We start from the raw sequence: 15,897 nt of genomic DNA, 5'->3' as shown, positions 1-15,897 counted from the left end.
ATCAGGACAGTCCATCTCCAACAACAACAACCAGTGGGAGAACCAGAGGTTGGCGGGCCAGACTGGTGACCCCACTTCAGACATCAGAGGAGCCTGCGGTCAAAGGAAAGACGCAGCAAAAGAGGAGAAAGAGGAGAGGAGAGAAGCAGGAATATATCATGCAATGTCAGATGTTTCTGACACAATGTTCTCAGTGGGTCAACAGAACATCTGGAACAGGACAGATGTGATGAAAGGGAGGAAGTTTCTACAAACCACTGCACCCAGGAATCTATACCCAGCTTGGCCCTGATGATCTCCCACACACATTTTTCCCCAGGGTGAATCTGTTGATAATAAAATGTTCCTGTTACCAGCCTGCAGAGCTTTCTGAGTGTATAACTGAATGTAAATCTGTATAAACTTTCAATTTGTTGAGATCATCCTCAGTCTTATGTTAAAACCTCAAAGGGTAAAATTTAATATACTTATAGTAGCTGTAGGCCTCTGTGGAGTGTGTATGGATGACGTCATCACTGCGTAGCACTCCCCAACAAGAAGCCACTTTGATCTTAAGTGGGCCGAACATGTGAAACTGCCCTTTCTGTCACTGTAAAGATGTTGAAGTACACATTTAGAAAAACATAAAGTGCAGTTTCAAAAGTACTGTCTCAGTTTTTCTATATGATAACGAAATAGTGCTGTAGTAAACAAAAGATCTATCATCATAGATAAATAAATGTATAAAACTGCAGAGGAAGTTATGGTGTGTTTTTTATTTCCTCTGTGGACTTACTGTAAAAAGTAGACATTTATAGTACGCAATGGAAAAAACAGGAACTTTTCTGTGATTTAACTCTTTATCATTTACTTCATTACTTTGGTTTCTAATAAATGGGCACGGGGGAGTTCTTTATCAGTAGGAAAAGCTGTAAAAGCAAGGAATATACAGTAAAAAAAGTCCAAAATTGATGCCTTCCTATTCATTTCTCAGAGCTGTCAATTGGAATCTTTGCTGGGCCGATTCTGGCCCCAGGGCCTTATGTTTGACACCCCTGGGCTAGAGGCCCTGCTCATATATGGATCTGGATTTTTTTCCCCCTATATATCTTATTCAGAAAAAGACATTTTAGGTTCTTAGTTTGTTTGATTTCAAGTTTTCTTTTAACATCATGTATCCATTTCTCCAGCAGAGGGTGCTGTTCATAGTAGCCGGGGTGGGATGTTGATCAGGCTGAGGCGGTTGGGGCCTGAAACAGAGCGTTGCTCTGTGTGTCAGGACCAGAACACATGAGCCTCAGTCCCGCTTACCGCTCGTTTCACACACACCCCGCCTGCGCATGTTTACTCTCAACCAACCCAGACTGTTTGTGAGTGAGGCCCTTTTTTCACCCCCCACCCCACAAGCCCTCTCTTCCTGCCAAATAAACATTGCACCGGAAATTGCAGGGATTGCTGGGATTTTTCAGGGGGTCCTGGCAGAAAGGAGGAGACGACCAGAACAAGGCTGCTCTCTGTGACACCTTGGAGGTGAGTGGTAGGATGCACGTGCGAGGATGGGGGATCCAGAGTGGAGGGCGTGACCCCTGCTTTAGGTGGTTGATGGGTGTTATCATTACGATACAAACAGGTAAAAGTGACCCAGTTTCCTGTGACACCCTCCTCGGCTTCAGGAAGACCAGGAGGCTGTGCTAAGTTTGAACTCGGTGGGCTAAAGGTCAGTAGGGAAGTGATATTCTTGTGACCTTCAGTGGACTCTGCCATGGATCCAGTGACGGTGCACCTGACCATTCTCCTCCTCTCGTGGCTGTTTATTCCCTCTCCTATCTGCACAAGCCAGCAGTCGAGGGAATACAACAGCCGCCGATGGAGCCAGGCTTTCATAACAGCCCCCTGACAAAGCACACATGAATGACAGGGTGTGTGCCCTTTGCGTACACAGAACGCTCCCCTCCCGCCTTTGTGTGTGAGTTTTGTCCCAGCTCGCTTCCCATAAATCCCAATGTCTTTACTTGATAATAACAGCCTGGAAAAGCACACAGTATAAAGCCTGTTATTGAGCAGATTGCACCACAAAGATTATTCCACTTGATGACCTTCTGTTTATCTCAGTTAGTGTGAGAGAGTATCCTCTGTGAACAGTCACATATTCTACAGCTGATGAGCCATCACATTTTAAACACTCTCGCCACCGGCCTGTAATTAGGATTCTCTGCATATCCACCACTTCTTATTATGGTCAGTTAGATCAGATGCATGGTACATGTGCTGTATACACATATGCAGCAATGATATGGCACCAAAGGAAGTACAAACGAACGCTTTCTCATTTTTCACCGAAGGTTTGAGCGCGCGAGTATCTTTAAACTGAGCAGTGCGCCGTGTTTACAGGACGACGCGTACACATCCTGGTGTGAGTGTGGCTGTGAGACCATAAAGCATGCCAAACGGTGGCAGGCGTGTGCTTAGAGGATGCATGTGCCTGGATGTACACGCACATATGGGATGACGCACTTGACAGATGCATGAAGCGTGTGTGTATGTGTGTGTGTGTCTATGTGTTTGTGTATATAAGATCCCTGTCTTCTTTTCCCAGCTCTGCTCCTATACCGATCTATGATTCTGTGTTTGGGGAGTCAACAGTAGAGTTCCTGTCCTTAGTTTAAAAATAACTTTGGGACTTAAATTCCTTGCCCCCTTCTCATCTTTGCTAACTGGTACTCTCCTAACCTCGCTCTATGCTTGTTTTTCTTTCCCTTTTCTCCTGTTTTGGAACAGTCTGTACCCTCGGTCTCTTTTTTTTCTTTTCTTTTTTTTGTCAGTTATCCTAAATCCGTCTGTGGCAACAGAGAAATGCCTCAAATTACCAAGGGACCGCTAATAGAAATTTCTTTGACTTTTCCCAAAGACAGCCCTATTTCTGTTACAGTTTTTTTTAAAAAAGAAACAGGGTTCTCAAGATTAATAAAGCTAATATACATTATATAAGCAAGATCTAGAAACACTGCTGCCTACTCTGGACCCAGTTCAGCCAAATGGACTGGCTTAATTCTGAGAGCGGTCCATCAGCCACAGGCTAAAGAGGAGAGGGAGCGTTCGGTTGGCAAGGGTAACTTGCTGTTCTGTGAAGACAACGTGGACACTGAAGAGTATATAGAAGGTTTTGGAGCTGCTATCCAGCCTCAGGAGGTAGGTCGTCTGCTAGCTGATTGGTAGTTTGATCCCCTGGCAGTATGTCCTCACAAGTGTGTGCAAGTGCTTTGAGTGCACCTTATACATCACTCATGCTCAATAAAGTTTTTGATACTTTGCTAAAAAAAAATCACAAGTTTATTGCGTTATGCTGAAAAATAAACCGATTGCCCCCATATGATAAGAAGCCATGGTGTCATCGCCCCTTTACACATTGAGGAAAGTTTCTGTTAAAGTTTCAAAATTGACTCTCCCATAGTTTTCCTGGCAGTAAAAATGGGTCTGGGCTCTTATGAGTTAAACTTATCAGCTCCAAGTGATCCCAAATAAGTAGGAAAGCTCTACTCAAACTTCTGAAAGGGTACCTGATGTTAAAATATGCCAAATAAAATATGTGGAGCTGTGCGCTGTGGCGACTCCTTGTGGATAAGGTGAAAGAATCAGTCCATTTGCCATTCAGCGGGTCTCTTTTCAGAGAAGGCCTTGCTTATTTCAGCAAGACTATGCCAAATCCATATTCTGCATGTTTAATAATAACATAGTTCTGCAGTAAAAGAGTCGGGGTATCAAATTAGCATGCCTGCAAGGAGCCCCACCTGCCTACGGTTTAAACCTTCTGTTTGAAACAGACAGCCAATCAGAAGGAAGCTGGTAAAGGGAGAGTAGCCTAAAAGGTAAAGGAATTTAAAAAAAAGGCTTGTTTCAGACTGAGGATGAAAAGACAGCATCAAGGCCCAGTTTGAGATATATATGAAAATTAAAAAAAAAACATTCAGCTGGAAAAGAGCATAAAGGAGTCCCTGTAATACTCAGTTTACCGTGTTATTGAGATCAGACACCTTTGGCTACACCCTGAGCCCCAGCTGTATCTCGAATTTCTCGGAGTGTGTATGTCCACAATTCTGTGAGTTGGCCGCACCACTGAAAGAGTAAGAGGAGTGTCATGGCAGGTGTGGCAGGAGCTCTCCTAAACAAACACTCCACACCTGTCTTCCTCCCTCCTCGTCCTCCACTTCCATTCCCCTCTGTGTTTAAACATACGCTTTCTCACAGACACAGAAAGTCCCCCCCTCTCCACCCGCCACTAAAACCACCACTTTTCATGGCGTTTCGTTCTCTGCAGCAAAGAATCACGTGTGAAAAGCGAGCTGCTTTTGTTCCACTGACCTCACACTATTATCCTGTTCTATCTTTTATTTCTCACTGTTTAATATTTCCTTGGCCCCTTCCATGTGCCTTACACCTCTCTCTGTCTCGCACACACACCCTGTCTGTCATTTATTTCCACTGAGTTGTTTTTGAAGGTTTGATGTGTTTCTCACCTGCCATGGCTTGCCTTTTTTTTCTCTTTTCCTTATTACCCTCCTGTCCTTTTGCACCTTCCCTTTTTTAATAGCAGCGACAGGGAGCTTTTCCAGCCAACTCTTGTAGCAGTTTGGGTGGGTTTATGGGCTGACGTTCACCGTTGAGCTCAGAATACAAAGGTCACGACTTGCTTTGGTGACTATGCCTTCCATCTCCAAGAGACCCAACAAGTTTGTTTATTACATCTGCTGCAGATGAGACCAAAGTGGAAAGTACAGATTCTCTGATGAGTCAATGGAACCTAAAAATTCAGAACAACAACTGTATTTCTCAGACTGCAGCGCATATGTGTGTGTGTGCGTTTTTGTGAGGGTCGGTGCACACACAGAAGCTTCAGCAAAATCCCGTGGTTTTTTTCCTCTCTTCATTTTCTCTCACCACGCTGGGCTTGTTTACACGGGCCTGTTACATCACCTCCGTGCCCTGACAGAGAGAGATGGATTGTGTGGGAAGAGGATGGAGGTTTGGTGAATACATAATTTTCGTTTTCTGTGTAGGCCTTTGTGCGAGTGAGGACACACTGTGCATATGTATAATGTATGACAGTGCACGCTCCTGCTTTGTGGAACGAGCTGCTGACATACAAATGTAAGCACACTTGCACAAGGGGGTGCATGCAATATGTATAATCTACCTTAATTGATGCTTGAAGACTGAAATTGTGTTTTTTAGATGAGAGTTTTCTGTGTTTATAATCATATAGAGTGTGTATAACAGTGTCTAAAAGGATAAGCTAAGAGCAAGCAGGTGCTTTGAAGCTGCATTATTTCTACTGGCCAGCAGGGGGCAACCCCTCTGGCTGCAAAAAAAGTCCAAAATTGTGGGAGTCTATAGAAAACATGAACTTACTTCTCACTTGATCTAAAAGTGCAGTAAACACTTTCCTGATGAGTAAGTGTTCTAACTCAGTACTTTCAAATATTTTTGAATACATCTTGATGTTAACTTTTTGAATTATGGTCCTATTTACACTAAAATAGACAATAAAGTAGGGTATACTTTACAGCGAGCCTAGTTTCTGCAGCATAAGTAAATGGGCAGGCACTTAAACAGTACGTTTCTACTCAACCTGAGGACTCAGAGTGATTTTTACTACAAGCCTCATTCATCTGACCACACACAAGCATCTCCAGAGGAAAGGCATGCAGTGGTTCTACTATTGCTCCACCTATTGCTTGTGGTGTTTCAAAACAGCAAAATGGCAACATCGAAACCTTGAGGCTTCACAATCGGACTTTGATAACCACGGTGATGTCGTCCATCGTTTATTTACAGTTCATAATAATACCATTTGGCTTTCATCTATTTGGCTTTGACTCCTTGGAAAGGTGTTTCACATATCAATCGATAATTGATTATCATATTTATACTATTAGCACAAAGAGGTAAGGGGACAATTTCTTCTCCCGCTGGTGCAAATGACCACAGGTTTGCTTAACAATCATTGTAGAGAACAACAGACCCCTCTCACACCTTTCAACTAGCAACCTACTCCATGCATTTGTGTCTCCAGTGAACAGTTTCATGTCTGAGAATGTACTAATGTGGAAAATGTCTACAGTGCTCCTAAAGAGAACAGCAATGTGAGTCCCTAAAAGGGACTTGTTACCTACGAGTTCAGGTACTGATAATGGCTGGTTTTCCTGTGTGTATGTCTGTCAAAATGACACAGAGATTGTCCAGGCACACATCCCTGGCCTCTACCTCTAGCACTTTTACAGAACTTTTACCAGATACAGAACTGGTTTTTATGGGTACTTGCTGGTGCAAGTACCCATAAAAACAGGTTGTGTGTGGGAGACATGAGGTCTAAATAGGAACTGATGAATTACACTGATTATTTCAATGATTTTCAGACATCCCTCTCACTCTGTTATGCAGTTAAACCCAGCTCCTAGGAACACTCTGTTCTCCATGTGTTTGCATTTGATCTGCCCAACTCTTGTCTAATAGTATTTTTATAAAGTGGCAGAAGGAAATTCCTAGCTGTTTTCCATGGCTGCTCCCAGTATTAATGTAGCGCAGACGAGCAGCTGCGTATATTTATTTTACTCCTCACAAAGCGGCAGCCGGACAGAGGCTTGCGTGTGAAAAGGACTTTAAAGCATCGAAAATATTATTTTCGCTCGAACATAAATAAATAAACATCCCAGAGCCAGCTCCTCTTTGGAATGTAGTAATTCTGAATTTTTATGAATGAGTGCATTCATGACTGGCCACGCCCCCTCCCTCAACCAAACCCCAATTCTGTGTTGGAGGTCCAAGCCCCGCCTCCTTCCAACTCCCTCCCGCCCTGTTTTTCTTCTTTTTTCAACTTTGGCCGCGCGCCTGTGTCCTAATTGGTTAAAGGAGGGCTGGGGTGGGCGTGGTTGCCATAAAAAGAAAGGGAACGATATAAAAACAAGGCTCAAACTTTTGGTCTGTGAGAACTTGAGAGATTGATGGAAGACGTGTGAGGATATATAAATATATATATATATTTTTTGCGAGTCGGATTTTACTGTTGTGGACCAACGCTATTGCTCACTTGAAGGATTTGGGCTTTTCCTGTCACAGAGCGCTGTTTTTAAACGCTCTCCCGTCTTCCATGTGAGCACGCTGACAGCATGGGGACGCTGCTATTATTTGCTGCTTTACAAGTGGTCACAGTCGCTTCGGTGAGTACGTGAAGTGTCCTCCCTTCATGCAAACGCACGAGCTCTAAGGTCTCACGCGGCCGTACTGTAACGGCAGATCTGAGCTGCTCTCGTGCTGTCAGGGTCTGCCCTCCATGCTGGTGTTAGCGCTGCGTGCCAAAATAATAATGGCCCAGTGGCTCCTAGCACTGTTAAGATCATCATCGCTTATTAATACGGCGGCTACTGTGTTTTCTGGTTGGCTGGTTTCCAAAGTGAGGCTTGAGGAGCAATAAGAGGTCTTGAGCGGTGTTTCAAGAGGTCCCATGTAAAGTCAGTTGAGTTATTTTACGATTTGTTTGGCGGTTTATTTCCATTACATTTTGTAATGTTTCACTACAAATGTGATCACTAGTGTCCGAAGCATATTCAAGTAAAGGGGAAATATAAGCAAACTATATAAATGTAATTGGTTACACTCTCTTCGCAATCTAATTAAATTATCTGACAAGTAAAAGTAATAAGCCCTACTATGTGTACACCGGCTTCCATCCAACTGTAGGTCTAAAATTATACCACAGTAATTTTATCCAATGGGTATAAAAATACACTTCGATATGAAGTCGTTCTGCTCCATAAATATCTCAAGGAATATTATGTGACTTTTGGCTGGGAGATGCTTTAACTTACCATGTTATGCACGGTGATTCACGAGTTATTGTTCAGTCTTTGTGTAATGTAATGTTAAACCCTCCCAGGAACCTCAGCAGTGAGTGAAAGCAGTGCCAGTGCTGGTTCTGGCACACCAGAACTTGGCCCGGGTTAAGAGAGTGGCGGCGGAGTCAGGAAGGGATCACTGTAGGTGATCTGACTGCGGACAGTCAGACTGACAGCTCCCTGTGATCCACAGGCTGTGTGATCCCAATAAATGCTGGGAGTGGTGAGAGTGGCTTGTGTGTGTGTCGACACAGAAGGGGGTCAGAAACAAAAGATTTAGAAGCCGGGCGGTGGGGGTCAGTGAACGTACCTTTCATCCCCTCTTGCCAGGCGAATGCCAAGCGGAAGGCGACAGAGGGCTACAGATACCCCTGTGGGGTTCAGGACAGTGCCGAGTATTCAGGCAATATTTTAAGCCACACACACACACACACACACACACACACACACACACACACACACACACACACACACACACACACACACACACACACACACACACACACACACACACACACATATTCATACATACACGTTGAGGACTTTCTGTGATCTGGGTAACTTGAGTCAATCTGTTGTCCTGCCTGGTTCCAGTGTGATTTTTCTCTTTATTCCTTTTGGTGCAGAAGGTTAAATTACTCCGTCCCTTCCTGCAGGTGACTGCTGAGTGTCCAGTAGTGTGCGAGTGCCCAGCAGTGCCCCCATCTTGCCCCCCAGGGGTAAGTTCAGTCCCAGACGGATGCGGCTGCTGCAAGGTGTGTGCTGCCCAGCTAAACCAAGACTGCCACGAGGGGCGCCCTTGTGACCACCATAAAGGACTGGAGTGCAATTATGGCAATGATGTGGGCCGAACCCATGGCATCTGCAGGGGTATGTACCACAGAGGTGGCAAAGCAGGGATGGTGGGGGTGGGAAGGGTTGAGAAGTGGTGAATTTTTTATTTTTTATTTTTTACCCCTGCTTTAGATCAGGCACAGCTTTGGGGGTTGAAGTAAGGCAATGTGTAACTTCAGGGTGGGGAATCTGGTTTCTGAGCCAGGGCGGCTGGGGTTTCTCTTTGATAGGGGCTTGAGGTTTGAAGCCTGTGCCACGTTTCAAAAAACAGAGCACCTTCATGAGCCTGTGACTGAAACCCGGCCAGCCCCGGTATTTATATAAGTGCTGCAGTGTGTACACAAACAGGCCCGTGAAACAGACAAACACACATGCACAGACAGTGGTATTTTTATATTTGTGTTTATTTGGGGGTGTTGGTATATAAAGGGGGGTGGGGGTATCCGGGGTGTTGTGTGGAGAGTCCCACTCAGGGTGTTAAGGGAAAGGACGTTGTAAACAAGTCAACGTTCCCTTTCTGGTCTAAGAATAGTGTTTGCTTCTTAAATGTGGAGATGTTGCGACTGTCCTCTCTCTCCTTTCATCTGTCCACCACACACATTAAATACACAGTCACATAAAAGTCTTGCTATTTGATGTCTAAAGACTAAGTGTGTGCTATTAAAAGCGTTCTGACCAGTTCGCCTGTCTTCTCTCTTCCTCCCAGCGAAGGCCGAGGGCCGCTCCTGCGAATACAGCGGTCGGATTTATCAAAACGGCGAGAACTTCAAAGCTGGTTGCAAACACCAATGCACTTGCATCGATGGAGCAGTAGGGTGTGTGCCTCTTTGCCCCAGCCACGTGCCCTTGGCGTCGCCTTCCTGCCCTGCCCCGCAGCTGGTCAAGGTGCCCGGGCAGTGCTGCCTCAGCATCGACTGCCACAAGGGAACCACGGTCGTGCCCCCGGTGTATCGCCGACCCCAGCCTCCCGCTTTCCCTCCGTACCCTCCATTCATTCCCTACCCAGTGTATCCATACCCAAAGCCTTTTCCGAAGCCTTACCGGAAGTTTTACATTTACAAACACAAAAAGGAGAAGGATACCCTTGGCAACGAACTGGTGGAAGCGGTACGCAAGTGGGGCAAGCCCCGTGGAAACAAGCACCTGGCAGGTGAGGAGCTGGTGACCTGCTGTGGAGTGCGCCTGTTTCCGCTACACAGTAAAGTGTCCTGTTTACGCTTTATTCACTTCAGCCCTCTGATGCACAAACGGCCTCGCTGTGAGCCGCCACCCCGGCGTCCATGCATGTGTTTTGGCATTTATGTGAAGCTTGTTTTCCACTGGCTCCTTGCACACCAGAGGTGCTCTTGGTCGCACTCACACACACTGCTCTTTCACAGCACATGCCTCCGTCACCCAGCTTTCCCTGCTCTGTAATCATCCTCTCTGTGCGTCAGTGTTGCCTGTTCAGTGAATAAGGCCAGTGTGCTGTGCATCTGTGTACCTCTGCTTTTCCCTCAAACTTCCCAGTAGCCACTTCACTCCCCCTGCTTAACTCCTGCTGACCTGGCTTCTCTCTGGCTCTCTCTCAATATTTCCCATCATCGCTCTCCCTCACATGTCCTTTCTTTCATCTCTCGTAGCCTGGAAGCAAACAAGTGATGAGTGCGTGGTTCAGACCACTTCCTGGTCCGAGTGTTCCCGGAGCTGTGGGATGGGCGTTTCTTCTCGTGTTACAAATGACAATGCTCAGTGTAAAATGATCAAGGAGACGCGCCTGTGCAACATTCGGCCCTGCAGCTCCATGTCCATCCCGGTCAAGGTGAGGAATGCATGAGTGTGTTTGGATGCTTTAAAGATCCTTATAAAGGCAGACCTTCTTCTCATGACCCCAGCCACGGAGTTCCAGCCACCAGACTAAATAAGATTCAGGAAAGAAGCGTCTCTCGAGGGGCAGTTTGTATTAATATCATGGCATGTATAAAGCCCCCTCCCCTCGAATCCCTCTGTTGCTGGACCCCTTTTTGATCCATTCTGTCTATTCAAAGTCCTGTTGCTGTGTGAGATGAAAACAGGGGAACGAGACCTGTGGCTTCAGCTCGTTGTAGATCAGAGTATATCAAAGTGTAGCTAATTAGTTTGAAAGTTTTGAAAATACCATTTCACATTTCCTGCCAGAGGGTTGGTTGTGATGATTGACAACACTCTCAATACAGTAAATGTCTTCATACAGTAAATATGAAAACTAGAATGAAACTAGAGAGAACAGCCTGGCTCAGTTCAAAGATCATAAAACGCTCTAATGAAATCCTGCTTTACTGGAATTGAATTATAAAAGTAAAATTTCAACAGGGCTGAGATCAGCGAGCCTTGCCTGGTTAAATGGCAAGTGCTCAACGCCAAGAAGTAGGCCACAACACATCCTGTAGCTTCATCACAACCTCTGAAGATGCAGAGCGTCAACAGACATACTTAATTACCAACACTTTAAAGTCATTAGAAGATATTAGGAACGTATAACTTATAATAAAAAAGTAATTGGCAACAGCCCCATCCTGTACATGGTACAGCTCATGTCATCATCACTTTGATCTACCCAAATATAATAAACCTAATTTGCTTAATTACTACTAAATTACTACTAAATATGATGACTACTAAAAAACTAAAAGGCACAACTTTAAAGTTTTTTTAATTTTAAACACAGAATTTAAGATGGAAATAACTGCAAAGGCAAACTGTAAAACAAACAAACAAACAAAAAACCCACCATAGATCATGCAGTTTCTTTGTACAAATACACAGTAAAAGAAACCAAAAAAACATCATGGTGGTGACCAAATGCTAATACAGAGGCTTCAAAATGCATCTTACTGTGTCTGTTTTTTATATACAGTCTATAATTAATAGGTTGATACCTGCTAATGCGACTTTCAGCTGCTCCTTTATTCACGAAGCTGCACTTTTTTACTGGCTTCATGTTCGCGTTTGAACTTTGACTACATAAGTGTGAATCTGAGAACTTTTTGCTGCTGCGACAGAGGAATAACTCTGTCTCCTTCACTGACGTGACACCGCGGCCGACAGCTGCACTCGGTGGCACTATGCTGTGTGATTTAAAGAGCACTTCGCCCACTCTGTTGCTCTCTCACATTTCAAACAAAACACTCTCAGAAACATTTTGCCCCCTGCCTCGAGCCACTCATGAAGCTGATTGGCTTGTTGTGCACCTGTTTCTCTGAGCTCTCCCAGTGTTTGCAGAGCTGCTGTGGGTGTTAATGGGAACAAGTGTCAATCCTTAACTATCGCTGGCACGCTATTCTCTCCGGCGCTCATCTGCTGTTCTGACCTTTTATTTCGCTTCAGCCCATTAACTTTGTTTTTCACGTCATGAGCGATGAATAACAAGTTGCTTGATGCTGCTCTATGGTACGGTGGCAGTTCTAATTTCAAGCAAACGTGAAGCCATAAAGCTTTCACTAGAGCACAGTTTTAAACCGGCTACACACCACAACCATGCCTCCTGTGCCAAAGAGAGACTTTGTTAGCAGATTTTATGGATCACCCAGAGAGTCAAATTCTCTAAATATCTCGACAACCTTTAGACTTGGTAGAGGTAAAGTATGTAAGGAGAAGTTATGCGGTTATTCATGTTCCCCTGACTATTCCTGACATCACTGGATGTCAGGATCACTGGATCACTGTAAGGTTTGGTCCACATTCAGGGTAAACTGGAATCATAGAGTGTATATAAAAGATAAACTTAGCTCTATTAGCCATTAGTTAGTGATTGGAGGGTCTGACCAAAAACTCTGCATCCTCACACAATAGCCACTTGATAATCACAAGGTAAGCCCACAATTAAGCATACTATGTTTTATTAGCTATTTTGATCATAATTTATAAAACGATAAGACCTCAAATCGCTAAATTAAGACCAAAAATTCCGCAAGAAAGTGTTTAAAGAGCTCAGAGATCAAGTGTACAGTTGCCCTGAGAGGTCAAATGCAGTGCAACTTTAGAAAACGCCAAGAAAATAGAAAAATGCTGTAAAAGTACACAAAACAAAGGCAGTGTTTTTGGGGGAGATGTGATGGAACAACTGTGAAGATGTTAGGATTGCACTGAGACGTGCTTTAAAAAAAAAAGCTTATGTTCTATCTACTTTGTCTTCCTCACACTTGTGGCCAATTTTGAAAACAATTGCACCTGGATGGTTAAGATGCAGAGACAGACTGGGGTTTGAACCAGGAACCCTCTTGCTCTGTTTGCTAACTGATATTGTTTATATACGTGTCCACCTTTTATATACAGTCTGTGATTTTTGGTGACATTATAGCAGGATCAACGTCAAGTTTTAAATTTGGGCACTACTTTATGTCAGTGCCATCAACATCAGTTCATTTACTTTTCACTGGAAACATTCCCCTTGTGACAGGCTAAATCAGGATGGTGAACAGTACAGCCTCACAGCCCTGCGTGCATGGCTGTAGACACCTGGTGAAGCCTTTTCACTGGAAAAACTGAATTGCTTCTTTCTTCTTTCTCCGTCCACAGAAAGGAAGGAAGTGCTCTCGCACCCATAAGGCCCCAGAGCCACATCGTCTGTCATATGCTGGCTGTAGGAGCACTCGCCTCTATCGGCCCAACTACTGTGGAGTATGCCGGGACGGCCGCTGCTGCTCGCCACGTCGCACCCGCACAGCTAACGTGACCTTTGCCTGCCCTGACGGCGAACGCTTCAGCAGGTCCGTGATGTTCATCCAGTCGTGCAAGTGCAGCGACGAGTGCAACCATCTCAACGAGGCCGTAATGCCCCCACAGCTGTGGCTCTATGGGGACACGCACAAATTCAATGACTAGCGGCGTTACCCTGCCAAACCAACATTCCTTCATAAAAACAGACATTAACTCCCCCATCTCACCCCCGCCCCACCAGTACCCATTATAGAGTAGCTGTCCTTAGTGGATCCACGAGCAGAACACACACCGAAACATTTGAGGATGAATGCGGAAAAGAGGAATGTGTCTCGGACTGGGCGTACCTCACAATGTGGAAACCGCAAAAGTGACCAGGCCCTGCTTTAGTGTAGATAAAAAGCTGTTTCTGGCCTTGCCAGACTTTAAACTGTGAATAAATCTTTGGGTGTAAGCAGACCCCATGTTAGTGCCCAGCTTCAAAAGTTCCCTAGAACTGTTTTTGGGAACAGCTGAGAAACACAGACATGCATAAGTCTTTCGTGTGCTGATGGATTCATGGTGTGGATTTGACAAACCAGCTGGAATCACGTCTGCGCACTCCAGTATGTGACAACTGATAGACTAAGTGACAAAGAAGTATAGGATGGCGTTGGTAGAAGATGGATGTTTGTCTCAGATGTTTTGACGGGAATGTGGTTTGGGTCATTTTATGGTATTTATTCTCTGGTATTTATTGTCGAGACAGACATGATGACACAGCAGCCTGCCACTGGGGAAGGTGGTGCTGCTATTCTCGGAGAATCGATGTGGCAGAACAACAATATCAGACGGACAAAACTGCTGAGCCCCAAGAGAGGGTGAGGAACTGCCATCAAACCAGGACTTGACCCCGGGCTCAGATTTGGTCAGAAAGCCATATCTAATGATGAACAACAAATGATAAAGGAGGAGATGAGGTATATACAATGGATAAAGTTGGAGTTGAACTTGGTGGTTGGAGGCATTAGTGGGAAAACATGTCAAAGGTTGTTTACGCAGCTGGACTCATCCCCTCGCCTTGCCTTCACAAGAAACTGAGACATTTCGCGAGCATCCGAAGAACACGCTCGGGATTCTGTCGCCAACAAGTCGACCACCTAATTTGGCCAGGTACAATCCTGACTCGTGATGGCAGAAGGAGACAATCGTCCACTCTGGTTTGTTTTATAAATGAAATATGGAAAGCGGCGTGTGCCACGGTAAATGTGTTATTTGTGATTTGGAGGTGGAACTGCTCTGTCGTCTAATCTGGCTCGTAACTGAGCAGCCTCTTCGTGTTAAAGTGCGTCCTGTTTCTGAGAAATGCTGTTGAAAAGCTGTTCAGTCGTTTCACACGGCTGTGAGAAGAGCTTTATGTAATTTTTTTTTTTTCCGGGGGGTTGAGGTCTACAGCTGCCAAATGTCAGCAGGAGCCTACCTCTAAGGACACTAATACTGTCAAGTCTATCTTCAGGTTGTACGTTACGGATGGCTTAGCCCTTTATTATGATTATCCACCCGACTTGGTGTTTGGGTTGACGTTTGAGCACCTTACAGCAACCTTGATTCACAGCCTAATCTGGTATCCTCATACAGATGAGTTGAAATCACAAACTGCCTTTTTTAAAAATTACTGTATACAGTGGTAACTTCGTCTCAGTGGAAGCACCAATGTACTTTATCTGTTTGTGCCATAAATTACACATTTTTGCCCTGAGGTGAATTTTTTTCCCCCCTACCATCTCAACTACAAAACATCTGCTGCCCCAAATCCTTATCAGGGGTTCTTCTTAAACTTTAATTTGCTAAGAAATGTCTTTTGTTTTCCATTGCTATTTTGCCCATGAAGATGCTGTGGTTTTGATATTGTATCTTTAGTTTTATTGAGGGAAACTATAGTGCAGCTATGTACAGACACATTGTTACCTTTGTAGTTCTATCTGCTGTATAAGGGCCAATCATTATACTGAAGTAGTCCATGTATAGTTTAGCACTGGACGAGGCAGGGTTCAGATCTTTTATGAGCATTAAGTGCCAATTTTGAAAGCATGATGACTGTAGAACTAGTAGTGTACATTAATAAGTCTGTAATTTTCTGTAATGAGTCATGCTTAAGATCTTATGCTTAAAAAAAAAAAAGAAGTGTTCCTTGTGATTAACTCTTCTTGGAATCTGGTTAGTTTACAGTTGACTTTAAGAGCTGGAATGAGTTCATCATAGTTTCGCTTTTTTAAAAATAAAATTCTCTCTGAGAATCACTGTTGAACATTTATCAAAAGAGGGTTTTTTTTGTCATGTAGGTTAAATTATACAGCAACTCTATGGTGTAGCGCTTAACACATCCACCTAACATGCAGATAAATGCATCTAGTTTAAATTGAGTCAGATCAAACATGCAGATCCAGCTGCTGTGGTGGAGCAGCCAAAGATCTGCAATTTCGCAGCTATGCTAGCAGCCCTGCAACGAGCCATACTATGTTAACATTTAGCAGGCATT

General features: G+C 44.4%; 1 protein-coding gene across 1 annotated transcript; it reads left to right on the top strand.

Moving 5' to 3' along the window:
- Positions 1-6,965: 6,965 nt before the first annotated feature.
- On the top strand, positions 6,966-15,666 carry si:ch211-106h11.3 (CCN family member 1). The gene is made up of 5 exons (XM_006805071.3): positions 6,966-7,193; positions 8,525-8,738; positions 9,409-9,852; positions 10,325-10,503; positions 13,239-15,666. Exons 1-5 carry the CDS (start codon positions 7,143-7,145, stop codon positions 13,542-13,544), a joined length of 1,194 nt encoding a protein of 397 aa, XP_006805134.2. The 5' UTR covers positions 6,966-7,142; the 3' UTR covers positions 13,545-15,666.
- Positions 15,667-15,897: the final 231 nt, after the last annotated feature.

The sequence above is a fragment of the Neolamprologus brichardi genome, chromosome 4 (assembly GCF_056152115.1).
Source record: "Neolamprologus brichardi isolate AB-2024 chromosome 4, ASM5615211v1, whole genome shotgun sequence".
In the NCBI taxonomy this organism is placed as follows: Eukaryota; Metazoa; Chordata; class Actinopteri; order Cichliformes; family Cichlidae; genus Neolamprologus; species Neolamprologus brichardi.
Note: the sequence above shows the minus strand (reverse complement) of the source record. Positions and strands in the feature narration are given on the sequence as shown.

Coding starts and splice junctions, on each gene's coding strand:
- si:ch211-106h11.3 (XM_006805071.3), top strand. CDS start 7,143: ATGGGGACGCTGCTATTATTTGCTGCTTTACAAGTGGTCACAGTCGCT. Junction 9,853..10,324: donor TGGAAACAAGCACCTGGCAG/GTGAGGAGCTGG, acceptor CATCTCTCGTAG/CCTGGAAGCAAACAAGTGAT. Junction 10,504..13,238: donor CCATGTCCATCCCGGTCAAG/GTGAGGAATGCA, acceptor CTCCGTCCACAG/AAAGGAAGGAAGTGCTCTCG.